Raw genomic sequence first — 11,027 nt, forward strand, 5'->3', positions numbered from 1 at the left:
CGAATACTACGGTCTTCCTCCAGTAGATACACAGAGGCGTTGCCACGGATGAACACAGAATGGAAAAATGAATCATAATTATGCAATTAACATTATTAGCTTATGGGTTACAACATGGAGTCGCCGGTTTGGTATTACAGGTTCCATCATTACCACCCTCCCGCTCAAGCGATAACCGTAATCTCACGCCTCCACACCTCCCAGCCCTCGAGCTTGCTCAGATCCGCAAAGGGCCGGGAGGCCGCCACGCGCATCGTGTAGTTGCCCGGGCCCACGATGGTCCCGTTGGCCAGGTGGCCGAGCCACCTGTATCGCCGCTCCGCGCGCGAGAAGAGGCCGTCGCGGGCCAGGTAGCGGGCCGGCGTCTCGATTGTGTTGGCCTTGACGACGGCGGGGTCGGCCAGGGCGACGTCGCTGCCCTTTTCCACCCGGTCGCTCGTCCACCGCGCCACGGGGCCGACCAGCCCCTGCGCCGCCGTCGGCGGGTACGTCCACCGGCCCTCGTCCCAGTCCGAGGCGAAGAGGTCCCAGCGCAGCTCGTGCACGCCCCAGTCGAGCGTGGCGTACAGCTCGGGCCAGTTGAATGACTCGGCCTTGGGGTCGAAGTGGTACGTGGCGTCGTCGTCGATGAATTTGTAGGTTACGGGCGACATGGACTTGGGGTTCTCTTTCTGGAAGACGCGCTTGTTCTCATACAGGCTCGAGGCCACGCCCATGTACTGCACCGAGAGGCGCTCTCCGTTGCTACCAGCGATCTTGACCTTGCCGCTGTACAGGGGGATTACGGTGGCATTCCAGCCCTTGTTTTCCGGGTTGGTGAAGGTGACGGTGACCTTCCGTGTCTCTCCGGCAGCAATCTGGACGTCCTCGGGAAGACTCACGTCGGGAGCCATATCCATGGGGACGAGATCTTTGAAGCTTTTGATACCCCACGTATTCCACATGGCGATGTAGGGGTCCAAGATCTCGAACCCGGCGGCCGGCTCCAGGGTGAAGCTGTATGTCACCGCGTCGGTGCCGTGGTTCGTGATGGAAAGATCATGCGTCGGCTGGAAGTTGGCCGTGTCGTTCAAGTTGAAGCGGGTCTCATCCAGTGTGGTGTTCGCATAGAGCGTCCGAATAGCGTCGACTATGCCGCTGCCCATCTGCACCGGCGGCGCGACGAACTTTGGGTTCGACCCCGTCTGGTCCGTCCACGGAAGGGATGAGCCGCTTGCAATGACGCGACGGTGGAAGTCCTTGGTGGCCTCCACTCCGCGCGTCTTGCGGCCACCGAAGACACCAACATACAGCGCCGCGATGCCGGCGATATAGGGTGTAGCCATGGACGTGCCACTCTGGACCATATAGGAATTGTCCGACCACGTGCTGAAAATGTTACCACCAGGCGCGGCGACGTCGGGCTTCAGTTGCAGGTCGTACGTGGCCGACCAGCCGCTGAAGATGTTGGGCGTGTTGCCGGTAGAGTCGGGCACGCCCACCTCGCCGCCAGTGTATGAGAAGTCGGCAGTGATGTTTGCGCCGGCCTGCAGCGCCTTGCGGATGGCCGCGCCGGCTTCGGCTGTGATGAGGCCCAGCGTGGAGGGTGGGTAGGTATTTCCCGGTGGGACAATGGCGCGCTCGTCGTTGACGAAAAGCGCGTATTGGATACCTTTGTCGGCAAGGTATTGCTGGCGCTGCCTATACTGGCAGCCTGAGGTACGAAGCACAAGAGCGATAACATTGGTCCGGTTGGGCGTGTCAGCAGGGAAGGGCTCGCAACCGTCGGTAATCATGTCCACGATCGGAAAGTCCTTCACAGTGGCAGGGAACTTGTCATCTCCGACGTAGCCGGAAAGCACCGTGGTGGACTCGCCGTCAAGGGTGTAGGTCAACTCGAACGGAGTAGCCGGGGCAACTGCGGCCTGAACCGAAGCGACAGCTAGGGATCCTGGAGCAGAGCCAGAGCTTATACCAATAAATGGACCGTTCTCGCCCGTGTTGCCAGCGCTGACGGTAACGATGACCCCGGCGTCGATGACACGTGATATAACAACAGCCCACGCAGCATCAGCCCATCCGGCAGAGCTGCTGAAACTGGCAGTAATCACATCCATGCCATCTTTCTCAGCCCTCAAAAAGGCGTCGATGAGAGTAGCATCGTCAGAGCCCTCAGAGTTACCCGTGACCTTGTATGCGTAAAGAGTGGCATTGGGGGCAACACCAACAAAGTTGTCGCTCACAGCCGCCTGGAAAAACAAATGTCAGGCACCATCCCTATGGGGTTTTGGGGACAAGTCGGATACATACCACAATGCCAGCCACGTGAGTCCCATGGCCAATGTCGGGGAGACTAATAGGGTCATCATCGGGCTGCTTAGCGTCATGATCGATGTCGACGTTACCGACAAAATCATAGCCTCCCGCAACCTTGAAGCCGGGTCCGAAGCCGCCGCCCAAAGCAGGATGCTTATACCAAACGCCGGTATCGACGACGCCGACTTTGACGCCCTGGCCAAGTACACCAGCCTTGTGGAGTTTGTCGACACCGGTGGCACGGTGGGGGCTGTACTTGGTGGCCTCGACGTCGTCACTGAAGGATTGGCGGTCCACAGGCTGTTCCAGCTTCACCTTTCGGTTGGGCCAGATATTGGCAATGTGCGGCGCGGAAGAGTAGGAAGCGACATCATCTTCGCTGTCCAGCTCGACTGCGGCGCCGCTGAAGAGGGCCGAGTCGTAGGACTTGATGACCTTCAGGTCCTTGTTGCTCAGATCTCGAGCGACGGAAGCACCCTGCTCAAGTATCAGTTTCATGTCATTCACTCAAACTGGAGTACGTACCTTCACATATTCGACAATGTACTGCCTGGGGATCTCGGATGCGCTGTCCGAGGCAGTTGGCCCAGGGTTCCCCGGCGGAGGGGTCGCGCAGGCCACGCCCAGCACCAGAGTGGCAAGGACCGACTTGAAGGCAAGGCAATGCATCTTGGAAATCGTGGAAGGCTTGTGCGGGATGAAGTCAAGACAACAGCCGGGAAGAGAGGCGGCTCCTACTTAACAGGATGAAGAACTTGGCCGGCACTTCTGCCGAGGCCCAAGTGCGCTATTGCACCTCTGCCCTGGCACACTGGTTGCTCCCTCCATAATCCCACCTCCTTGACGGGCTCGTATAACGGGCTCGTATAATCGAGTCTGTCGACATGCAACATGCTATGGCTTTTGGACGGAAAAATTGTCAAAGACGAGGTGCGAGTCCATCTTGTTCTAGTTCGGCCTTATGCAGGACGAGCTGTCTTCCCGATTGGGCCTGTAGGCCGTTGCACAACCTCGAATACGAGCCGGTTCAGTGGGGGTTAAGGCTAGCAGGGTGGGTTAGCGCCTAGAACCCCCCTGGAGCCCCCCTGGAGCCCCCCCAGGAACCCCTCGTCTAACCCCCCCTACAGCGCCGGCACATTGACAGCAAAGGTAATTGCCAGCAGCTGTTGATGCTATTGATAGCCAAGCCCCCACTTCCAATCCCACCCCTCTCTAGCGCTTTTTACTTCTTCCCAACCGCGACACCATCTTTCTGCATCACAACAGGCGATGCCATCGGCCGAGCGTCCGTAATGGGGACGCAATGAGGAAGAAAGCTCGCTGCCAACCTTGCGACTTTGGCCGAGCGTACCGGATCGTCGGCTATATAGATTAATGCCCGAGTCGCAAGTCCTGGGCTTCTGTTCTCGTCACGCCAACCCGCCTCTTTCCGGTCAATCACAGCAACCACAGCCGTCATGAAGGCCAACTTGCTTGTCTCGGCTGGCGCTGCCAGTGCTGCCATCCCCACGGTGCACATGCCCATCAATTTCAAGTACGGCGCCGATAGTAAAATATCAACGGATCTGAAGCTGCCCTACTCTGACACCACCATCGAGGTCTGTTACGATCTGGGCAGTTCCGACTTCTGGATGTTCCATCCCAACGCCATCCAGAACTGGGGCGCGAACTGCCTCTCCTGCCAGGGCCAGTGCAACCGCACCGTCCCCGACAGCGGCGTTTATGACCCCTCCAAGTCGAGCTCTGCCTCCGAGGTTGGGCCCTGGGACGCCCTGTACGGCTACGGCGGCGGCTTGGCCAAGGGCTATCGCACCGACGGTGTCGTGAATGACACCTTCACCTTTGGCAACGAGGCCGGCTACTCCACCGTCGTGCCTGACGTGCAAGTCGCCCTGGCCTTCTACCTGCAACAGCGCATCAAGGACCCCAAGGGCGAGTGCGACCCTGTGCCCAAGTACGATTTCTCCATCATGGGAATCTCGCCCTACTACACGTCACCCAAGCCCAATATCGAGAACACGACGGGCCCTTCGTTCCGCCAAAACCTTCTGCAGCAGGGCCTTGTCGCCAACACGGTGCAGTCCCTTTGGTTCGAGAAGGCGCCCGCCAAGCTCGAGGACACCTACACGGGTTCCGGCCTTCAGGGCGGCATCGACCTGTCCAAATTCACGGGCCCGCTGGTCAAGATTCCCAGCATCCCCGCCACCGACATCTCGTACGGCGCCGCGGGCTACTACACCTACCAGCCCAACCTGACCTTTGTCGCCGACGGCGCCCACGTCGACCTGCCCGTCGACCGCTCGGGCAGGGCGATCGACAACGAGTGCATCATTGACTCGGGCGCCGTGAGCGACGGCTTCGCGCCCATCGACCAGGCCCGCTTCCTCAACGTGACGGGCCTGGCCTACAACCCCAAGCGCCCCGACCCTGGCCAAATGCTGAGCTGGCCGGGCGCGTGCGACACCATTCCCACGGACGGCGAGCAGGCATTCCTGCAGTACAGCTTCGCCAGCGTCGACGGCAAGTCGTCCATCGAGATCGACATGCCGCTGCGTTCGTACGCGCGCCAGCAGCTGCCCGAGGACGTTGAGATCGGCTGGTGCACCATGCGCATGTACCTCGGTTCTTGCCTCCTCGCTGCTCCTTTCTCCACCCGCGCCTTCTTCGCCGCCGACGACGCCCGTCTCGAGCTCGCCCTGGCCAAGGGCGGCGTGGCCGAGCGCGGTAGCGGCGTCGACTACAGCCAGGTCGTGGATAGAATCCCTTGAGCGGGTGCCGAATTCCTTCTTGGATTCCACACACACGACTGTTAGATTAATGATACCTAATGTAATTTCTCCCACGTGCTCTATGTCTCTCTCTCTTGCTGTCTTCGCGTGCTTTTCGTTTTTCCACCTCGTAAGTTCATTCCACTCTGGCGTCTGTGCCTGGATCGATGACGATCTTTTCAAATACCCCGCGGATCCTTCGGCCTGCTGCGACGGAAACGGATTCGTTCCACTAAGCGGGAAGGATTGCCGTTACATTACATACAGAAGTTACGGTGCTCGGATATGAAGCGATCTCTCCACATATCCCCTTGCCATTGATTCTTCTCTCGATCTTTATAGTGGGTAAATCGACCAGGATGGAGCTTGCACAGCGCATGAACTATGCGTATTGCAGATTTATGATGTTGATACTTTGTTATCGCTCAATTAAACGTTAGTGAAATATATTATTTCACTTTTGCCAGGGTAGCCCAGGTTATAATCGGTCTGTTGTTGTACTAATAAATAGTGAAATGGGGAGAAGATGGGAGAGAGGGAAAAGATAAGTGGCGATAGACGGGGTTGAATAAGTAACCACAAAAAAGGGTTGAACCATCTTGTCTTTAGGTATAATACTAAGGATACTACTCTAGGCTACACCGACCCGGTCAAGGGAATCCTCTGTCATTGGGATTTATAAAGACTCGTTGGAAAGAGGAGATAGTTTGGAGCTCTTGGTCTACCCCCTTGAGAACTTGGTGGAGAGTGAACTCAAGTCCTCGCCCCCCGAATAGCAACCATCTTAGATTCCAGGTTGGGGGTCTGCAGCTCCCGAGTAAGGGCGTCAGCTACCCTGCCAAGCCCAGAGCCTTGGCCGCCACCTCCTGCGCAGTCTCCTCCCTGATGCCCAGCAAGTCGGCATCCGAGTCCTGCCGGGAGGGCGCCACGACGCAGCGCGCCTCGCCCTCGTCGTACAGCTGGGCGACGAGCAGGTCGAGGATCCAGCCGGCGACGCCGGCCTGCCGCTTCTGCCTGCTGCTCTCCCGCAGGCCGGCCACGCTGTCGTGCGTCACCGTCCATGGCTGCTGCTGCTGTCCGGGCGCGTTGTTGTTGTTGTTGTTCTGGTTCTGGAAGGCGTCGAGCAGCTCATTCTGGCACGTCTGGATCGACCGCGCCTTGACGAACCGGTTCGCCGTCGCCTCCGGGTGTCGCAGCACCCCGACCACGGCCTGCCCGATGCCCTCGAGCGTCGTGCCCGTGAACGTCTCGGTGCCGGAGTCGTAGATGGCCGCCGTGCGCTCCGCCACGTTGAAGCCCATGCGCGGGAAGCGTCGCAAGGCCTAGAGAGAAGTGTGGGAGACGTGTTAGTTCGAGAGCAACGAGGATGCAACACGCATCTGGTCGAACGACCGACTCGCGGATGATGATGACCGGGGGGCGGGGGGGTTGATGGATGAACAAAAGGTAACGCACCCAGTCAATCGGGTTCCCGATGGTCACGCCGGTCCAGGTGAAGGCCGGGTCCGCGTCGGCCCTGTCGCGCGCCCGGTCCCACGCGACGTGGCGCCGCGCGCCGACCTCGCGCATCTCCGGGAAGCAGCGGGGGTTCTGGCCCCAGCCGAAGTCGTTGACGACGAAGCGGCGCAGGCCGGCGGCGGCGGCGGCGTCGACGAGCGCGGCCTCGTGGGCCAGGGCGGCCGGGCCCAGGACGCTGACGGCGGCGTCGTGGCCCGCCAGCGCCGCGGCCAGCGCCGCCACGTCGCCGTAGCTGTCGACCTCGACCACCGACGCCACCTGGGCGGGGAACGTCTTGCTGGTGATGGGAGGAGAAGAAGAAGAAGAAGAAGACCCGTCAGAGGCGGCGGCGGCGGCGGCGGCCCGGGTGACGATGGTCACTTCGAAGCCGGCGTTCAGCAAGGCGGCGGTTATCGGGGTGCCGAAGGTGCCGGATGCCTAATCAGAGCAGCGAAAGCCGCGTAAGCTTCTCTCTATCGGATTCCATTGAGCCAGGGCCAAGTAAGCCATCCTCGTGATGTCTGCGTTTAGTCCGACGGCAACTGGACACTTACACCAAAAACGGCGACTTTGCGTATCGGGGGCATTGCGGGCATTTTACACAAGCACGTGCAGTGAGGCTCAAGAATGCTGGCGAATGTTGTCGATAATAGCAAGTTTCACACGTTACATGGAAAGTCAGCCGCGAATGCATGCTGGTTGCCTAAATGGCGGAAGTGGTTTTGCTGACTAGTCCAATAGAGACAGGCCTCTCACCACGCTCTAAATCTGCAAGCGGCCCGCGCCGTTTCGGAGCCGCAGCCGAAATGTTCCCGATTTGACGATAAGAACCATCGTAATACGATGGCATAACAGTACACGGAATTATTACTCGAAGGGGTGTTTGACCAAAATAGGAAGCCACGGACGTCACCCGGGTTAGATTCAAGGTGTATAAAATGGTCCCCGATGCAGATTACCCTTGTAAGTCAAGCAAGGAGGCGGGGGTTCCGGTGTATATTTCCACAAATGGACGGAACTACCCAGACCAGAGCCCTCGTCCGCCCATTCTCCGACTCAACAAGGCACCAGGGGATACAGAGGGCCATCTCCGGTGGTGCTCTTTCCAGTCGTGGTTTGCCGTCTTGGTAGTCCAGTGATCGAACGTCTTACGGTCTGCTCAGTGAATCCCGATCTGTTGCAGCCCATGTAAGGACGGAGTTATAGACGTCGGTCTTCGTCGCCTAGATAATTCGCCGAAGAGGGAGTGGGGATCTGCATATCTCAAACGGCATGCATGCAGGACAGATGCCAAGGAAAGTATAAACTTGGCTTTCCTTGGTTCGAACTGTCAGTAGCAAATGATAGAGCCAGCGATAAGATACCCCCATGGCAGATGCGGCGGCGGGGTGGCCAGTAGCAACTGCCTTCGTGGCCTCCCGCGGGGATCGTCGAGCCAGATGCCGAGTCAATGACCCTGGAGACAAGAGGTATAGCCATTAATGGCGCAGTATGCGGGATGGACATCACCGCCCAGGTCACCGGATCTCGCAGATCCCCGCGAGATTACCCCGTGCTCGCAGGTGATCCTCGGCTTGCCCTAGCTCGCCCTTGAATGCTTCGATTCCACCTCTTCCCTTTGATGGTACCCCCTCCCTTTGTCCCCTCCCCCTGTATATATAACAATTCCCCTGCGAATCTCCCCTGGTGCCTTCGAGTAGCAAACCCTAGTTCTCATATGATCAAATCACTCAGACTCGGTTGGAAGAATCAAACATGGCGAACGGCATCGAGGAGAAGCCCACTGTGACCGTGGCCACGGCCACCAGCCCATCCGACCTGGCAGCCGTCCCGCAGCTGATCAAAGAGCTCGCTGATGGGGTGAGTAGTCTCGAGCCTGGCTGTAACGAGGCCCGGCAAGCCTTGGCCATCAAGGCACGCACCCTGATGCAAGCGTTGGAAACGCCACGCGAGACCATGATCAAGCATTGCTGGGCGCAACCGGCCGTGTACGCCGCCATTCTCTGCGGCAATGAGTGCGGACTTGTGAGTAGTGTGTCCTTTTATAGGTATAGAGGCAGCCTTGTAGCCGGCCAATACTAATACCCTCCCTCACAGTGGAAGTTGATGGCGAAGAACGGCGACAAGCCTCAGAAAGTAAAAGAGCTTGCCTGTGCTCTCGGTGTTGATCCCGTCCTGCTGAGTACGTAGCTAAACAAAAATGGGCTCCCTTCAGGAAGAAATGGGAAAACAATGCTGACTGTTGATCATACTTAGGTCGGCTTTTAAGACACTTGGGCGCCATGGGCTACCTTCTGGAAGTCGGCGAAGATGAGTACAAGCCCACCAGCTTCTCCCTATCCTTGTCGTTGCCGATCATGAATGGTGGATATCCAGCACTGTGAGTCATGACGACCTCCCTCCTCGACCATCCGAATCTGTAAAGAACCTCCCCTCTAATTTGGGGAACCAGCATCACCATGGGCGGCCCCTCCTTCGTCAACCTCCATGAATACGAGCGCACCCGGGGCTGGAAGAACCCCACGGACGCCAAGGACAGCCCCCTGATGCACGCGCACAAGACGGACCTCAACTACTTCGCCCTCGCCCAGTCCCGGGGCTACCTCGAGGACTTCAACAACCATATGGGCGGGTACCGGCAGGGGCGGCTGCCGTGGATGGCGCCCGGCTTCGTGCCCGTGCAAGAGGTGCTCATCGAGGGGGCCGACCGCAGCAGCCCCGACGCCGTCTTCATGGTGGACGTCGGCGGCTGTCTGGGCCACGACCTGCTCGAGTTCCACCGGTACCACCCCGCGGCCCCCGGCAAGCTCGTCGTCCAGGACCTCCCGCAGGTGGTGGGCTCCATCGCCCCGAGCGAGGAGAACCGGGCGCTGACGGCGATGCCGCACAACTTCTTCGACGAGCAGCCCGTCCAGGGGGGCCCGCGCGTACTACATGCACTCGGTCCTCCACGACTGGCCCGACGAGCGGGCCGAGGCCATCGTGAAGCGCGTCAAGGCGGCGATGCGGCCGGGGTACAGCAAGCTGCTAATCAACGAGAACGTGATCCCGCGCACCGACGCGTACTGGGAGATGTCGGCGCTCGACCTCGTCATGCTGACACAGCTGTCGGCCCAAGAGCGCACCGAGAGCGACTGGTACGATCTGTTGGAGCGCCGATGCGGTTTGAAAATCGCCAAGATCTGGAGCGGGGGTAGGGGCGTGGAGAGTCTAATTGAGTGTGAGCTGAAGTAAGTCCGAGAGAGAGTTGGCCGGGTTTTGGAATCCGAGACCGAAATATGCTCAAGCACGTGGTCACGGTCTGAATTCAACTTGGCCTGGTTGTGTGTTGCACGTACTTTAGGAGCTCGTAATCTATTTACCTTCGCTCTTTTGCTCATGTAGTGACTTTGTTATATGCGTCCAGGGGTAGAAGAAAAGGGATGCTGGCAAGAGACGACATTCGTGCGAGCCGCTGTCAAAAACCCAAACTCACCAACAAGCTCTGCCTAACCCCCGTGCAAGTAGTCAAGCCTCGGGTTGATTGCATCAATCAGACCACCTGCAGGGCTAGTTCTACTCGCCTGTTTCAAGATCTTGATGAGTACGACGTGATGTCCGCTGCAGATAGTTGGTGGCGGTCGTCGATCGCACCTATCCGGAGGTTTTTGGAGCTTCATGACAGGGCTGTTTCGTACTTAACGCTGAAACCTGACCTGTTCTTCTTCTCCCTATTCTAGACTTCCTCCCCATCTGCGGGCATCTTCCTCCACCACCACCACAACGTCAAAGCCTCCGAATTCTCTGCCAACCCCTACATGGGGTCCCCGTCGTGCACGCGACCACGGCACCCCATTACTCCCTTTCAGTCGTCATCATGCCCCTGATCCAGCACGGCCAGCGGTGGCGGCCGCGCCCCGCCGTGATTTGGGTCGGCCTTGCGGGCTCGGCCGTCACCATCGTGACCCTCCTGCTGTACCTGGTCGTCAGGGTGTTTGTCCGCGAGCGCGAGCGGTACATCCCACCAGCATATCTTGGAAGAGTGGAAGAGGGAGGAACCCTTGGTTCGAAGAATTGACCGCCCATGAATTTTTTTCGCCTCATTCTGACGTGGGTTTGTGCCTTCAGGCTACCCGGCGTTCGGCTCCCCCTTTCTCAGTATGGTCGACCGACGATGCAGTGCGACCCCCCGCCGCCGTCGCCGTAGACGGGTCAGGATTCTAGGATATTCAACTAGATTTTCCTCCAGGGTTCACTGTCCCGAGTCTAGCTTCGTCGCGAACCACGCCGCGAGTGCTTCGATGAGTCTTCCCAGTCCTGTACCTGGCACGCGTGGCTGGCTCCTGGGTCACCGCGAACGAAGCGGGGACGTCCCCCTTGCCCCCTCGCCGGGTCATTGTGCTTACTGGGTGTGCATATCTTATAATTGCCGACCTTAAAACATATTTGCTTTTGAAAGACTTGATGGGCAGGGCAGAGGTAAGTAGC

General features: G+C 58.8%; 5 protein-coding genes across 5 annotated transcripts; 3 read left to right on the forward strand and 2 right to left on the reverse strand.

The window, feature by feature from the left end:
• Positions 1–164: 164 nt before the first annotated feature.
• Positions 165–2,964, reverse strand: PG998_012801 (Minor extracellular protease vpr; the record flags this gene model as incomplete). The annotated part of the gene is made up of 3 exons (XM_066879617.1): positions 165–2,228; positions 2,290–2,772; positions 2,821–2,964. The coding sequence occupies 3 exons, from the start codon at positions 2,962–2,964 to the stop codon at positions 165–167; spliced, it is 2,691 nt and encodes an 896-aa protein (XP_066726001.1).
• A 788-nt stretch (positions 2,965–3,752) lies between these two features.
• On the forward strand, positions 3,753–5,063 carry PG998_012802 (Eukaryotic aspartyl protease; the record flags this gene model as incomplete). Its single annotated transcript, XM_066879618.1, has 1 exon — positions 3,753–5,063. One exon carries the CDS (start codon positions 3,753–3,755, stop codon positions 5,061–5,063), a length of 1,311 nt encoding a protein of 436 aa, XP_066726002.1.
• Positions 5,064–5,893: 830 nt separating this feature from the next.
• PG998_012803 (uncharacterized protein) lies at positions 5,894–7,147 on the reverse strand (the record flags this gene model as incomplete). Its single annotated transcript, XM_066879619.1, has 3 exons — positions 5,894–6,385; positions 6,519–6,998; positions 7,115–7,147. 3 exons carry the CDS (start codon positions 7,145–7,147, stop codon positions 5,894–5,896), a joined length of 1,005 nt encoding a protein of 334 aa, XP_066726003.1.
• Positions 7,148–8,315: 1,168 nt separating this feature from the next.
• PG998_012804 (o-methyltransferase) lies at positions 8,316–9,794 on the forward strand (the record flags this gene model as incomplete). The annotated part of the gene is made up of 5 exons (XM_066879620.1): positions 8,316–8,585; positions 8,658–8,742; positions 8,817–8,940; positions 9,013–9,487; positions 9,549–9,794. The coding sequence occupies 5 exons, from the start codon at positions 8,316–8,318 to the stop codon at positions 9,792–9,794; spliced, it is 1,200 nt and encodes a 399-aa protein (XP_066726004.1).
• Positions 9,795–10,416: 622 nt separating this feature from the next.
• PG998_012805 (uncharacterized protein) lies at positions 10,417–10,617 on the forward strand (the record flags this gene model as incomplete). Its single annotated transcript, XM_066879621.1, has 1 exon — positions 10,417–10,617. One exon carries the CDS (start codon positions 10,417–10,419, stop codon positions 10,615–10,617), a length of 201 nt encoding a protein of 66 aa, XP_066726005.1.
• Positions 10,618–11,027: the final 410 nt, after the last annotated feature.

Source organism: Apiospora kogelbergensis, assembly GCF_038363985.1.
Source record: "Apiospora kogelbergensis strain CBS 113332 chromosome Unknown utg000008l_segment0_segment0, whole genome shotgun sequence".
Lineage (NCBI taxonomy): Eukaryota > Fungi > Ascomycota > Sordariomycetes > Amphisphaeriales > Apiosporaceae > Apiospora > Apiospora kogelbergensis.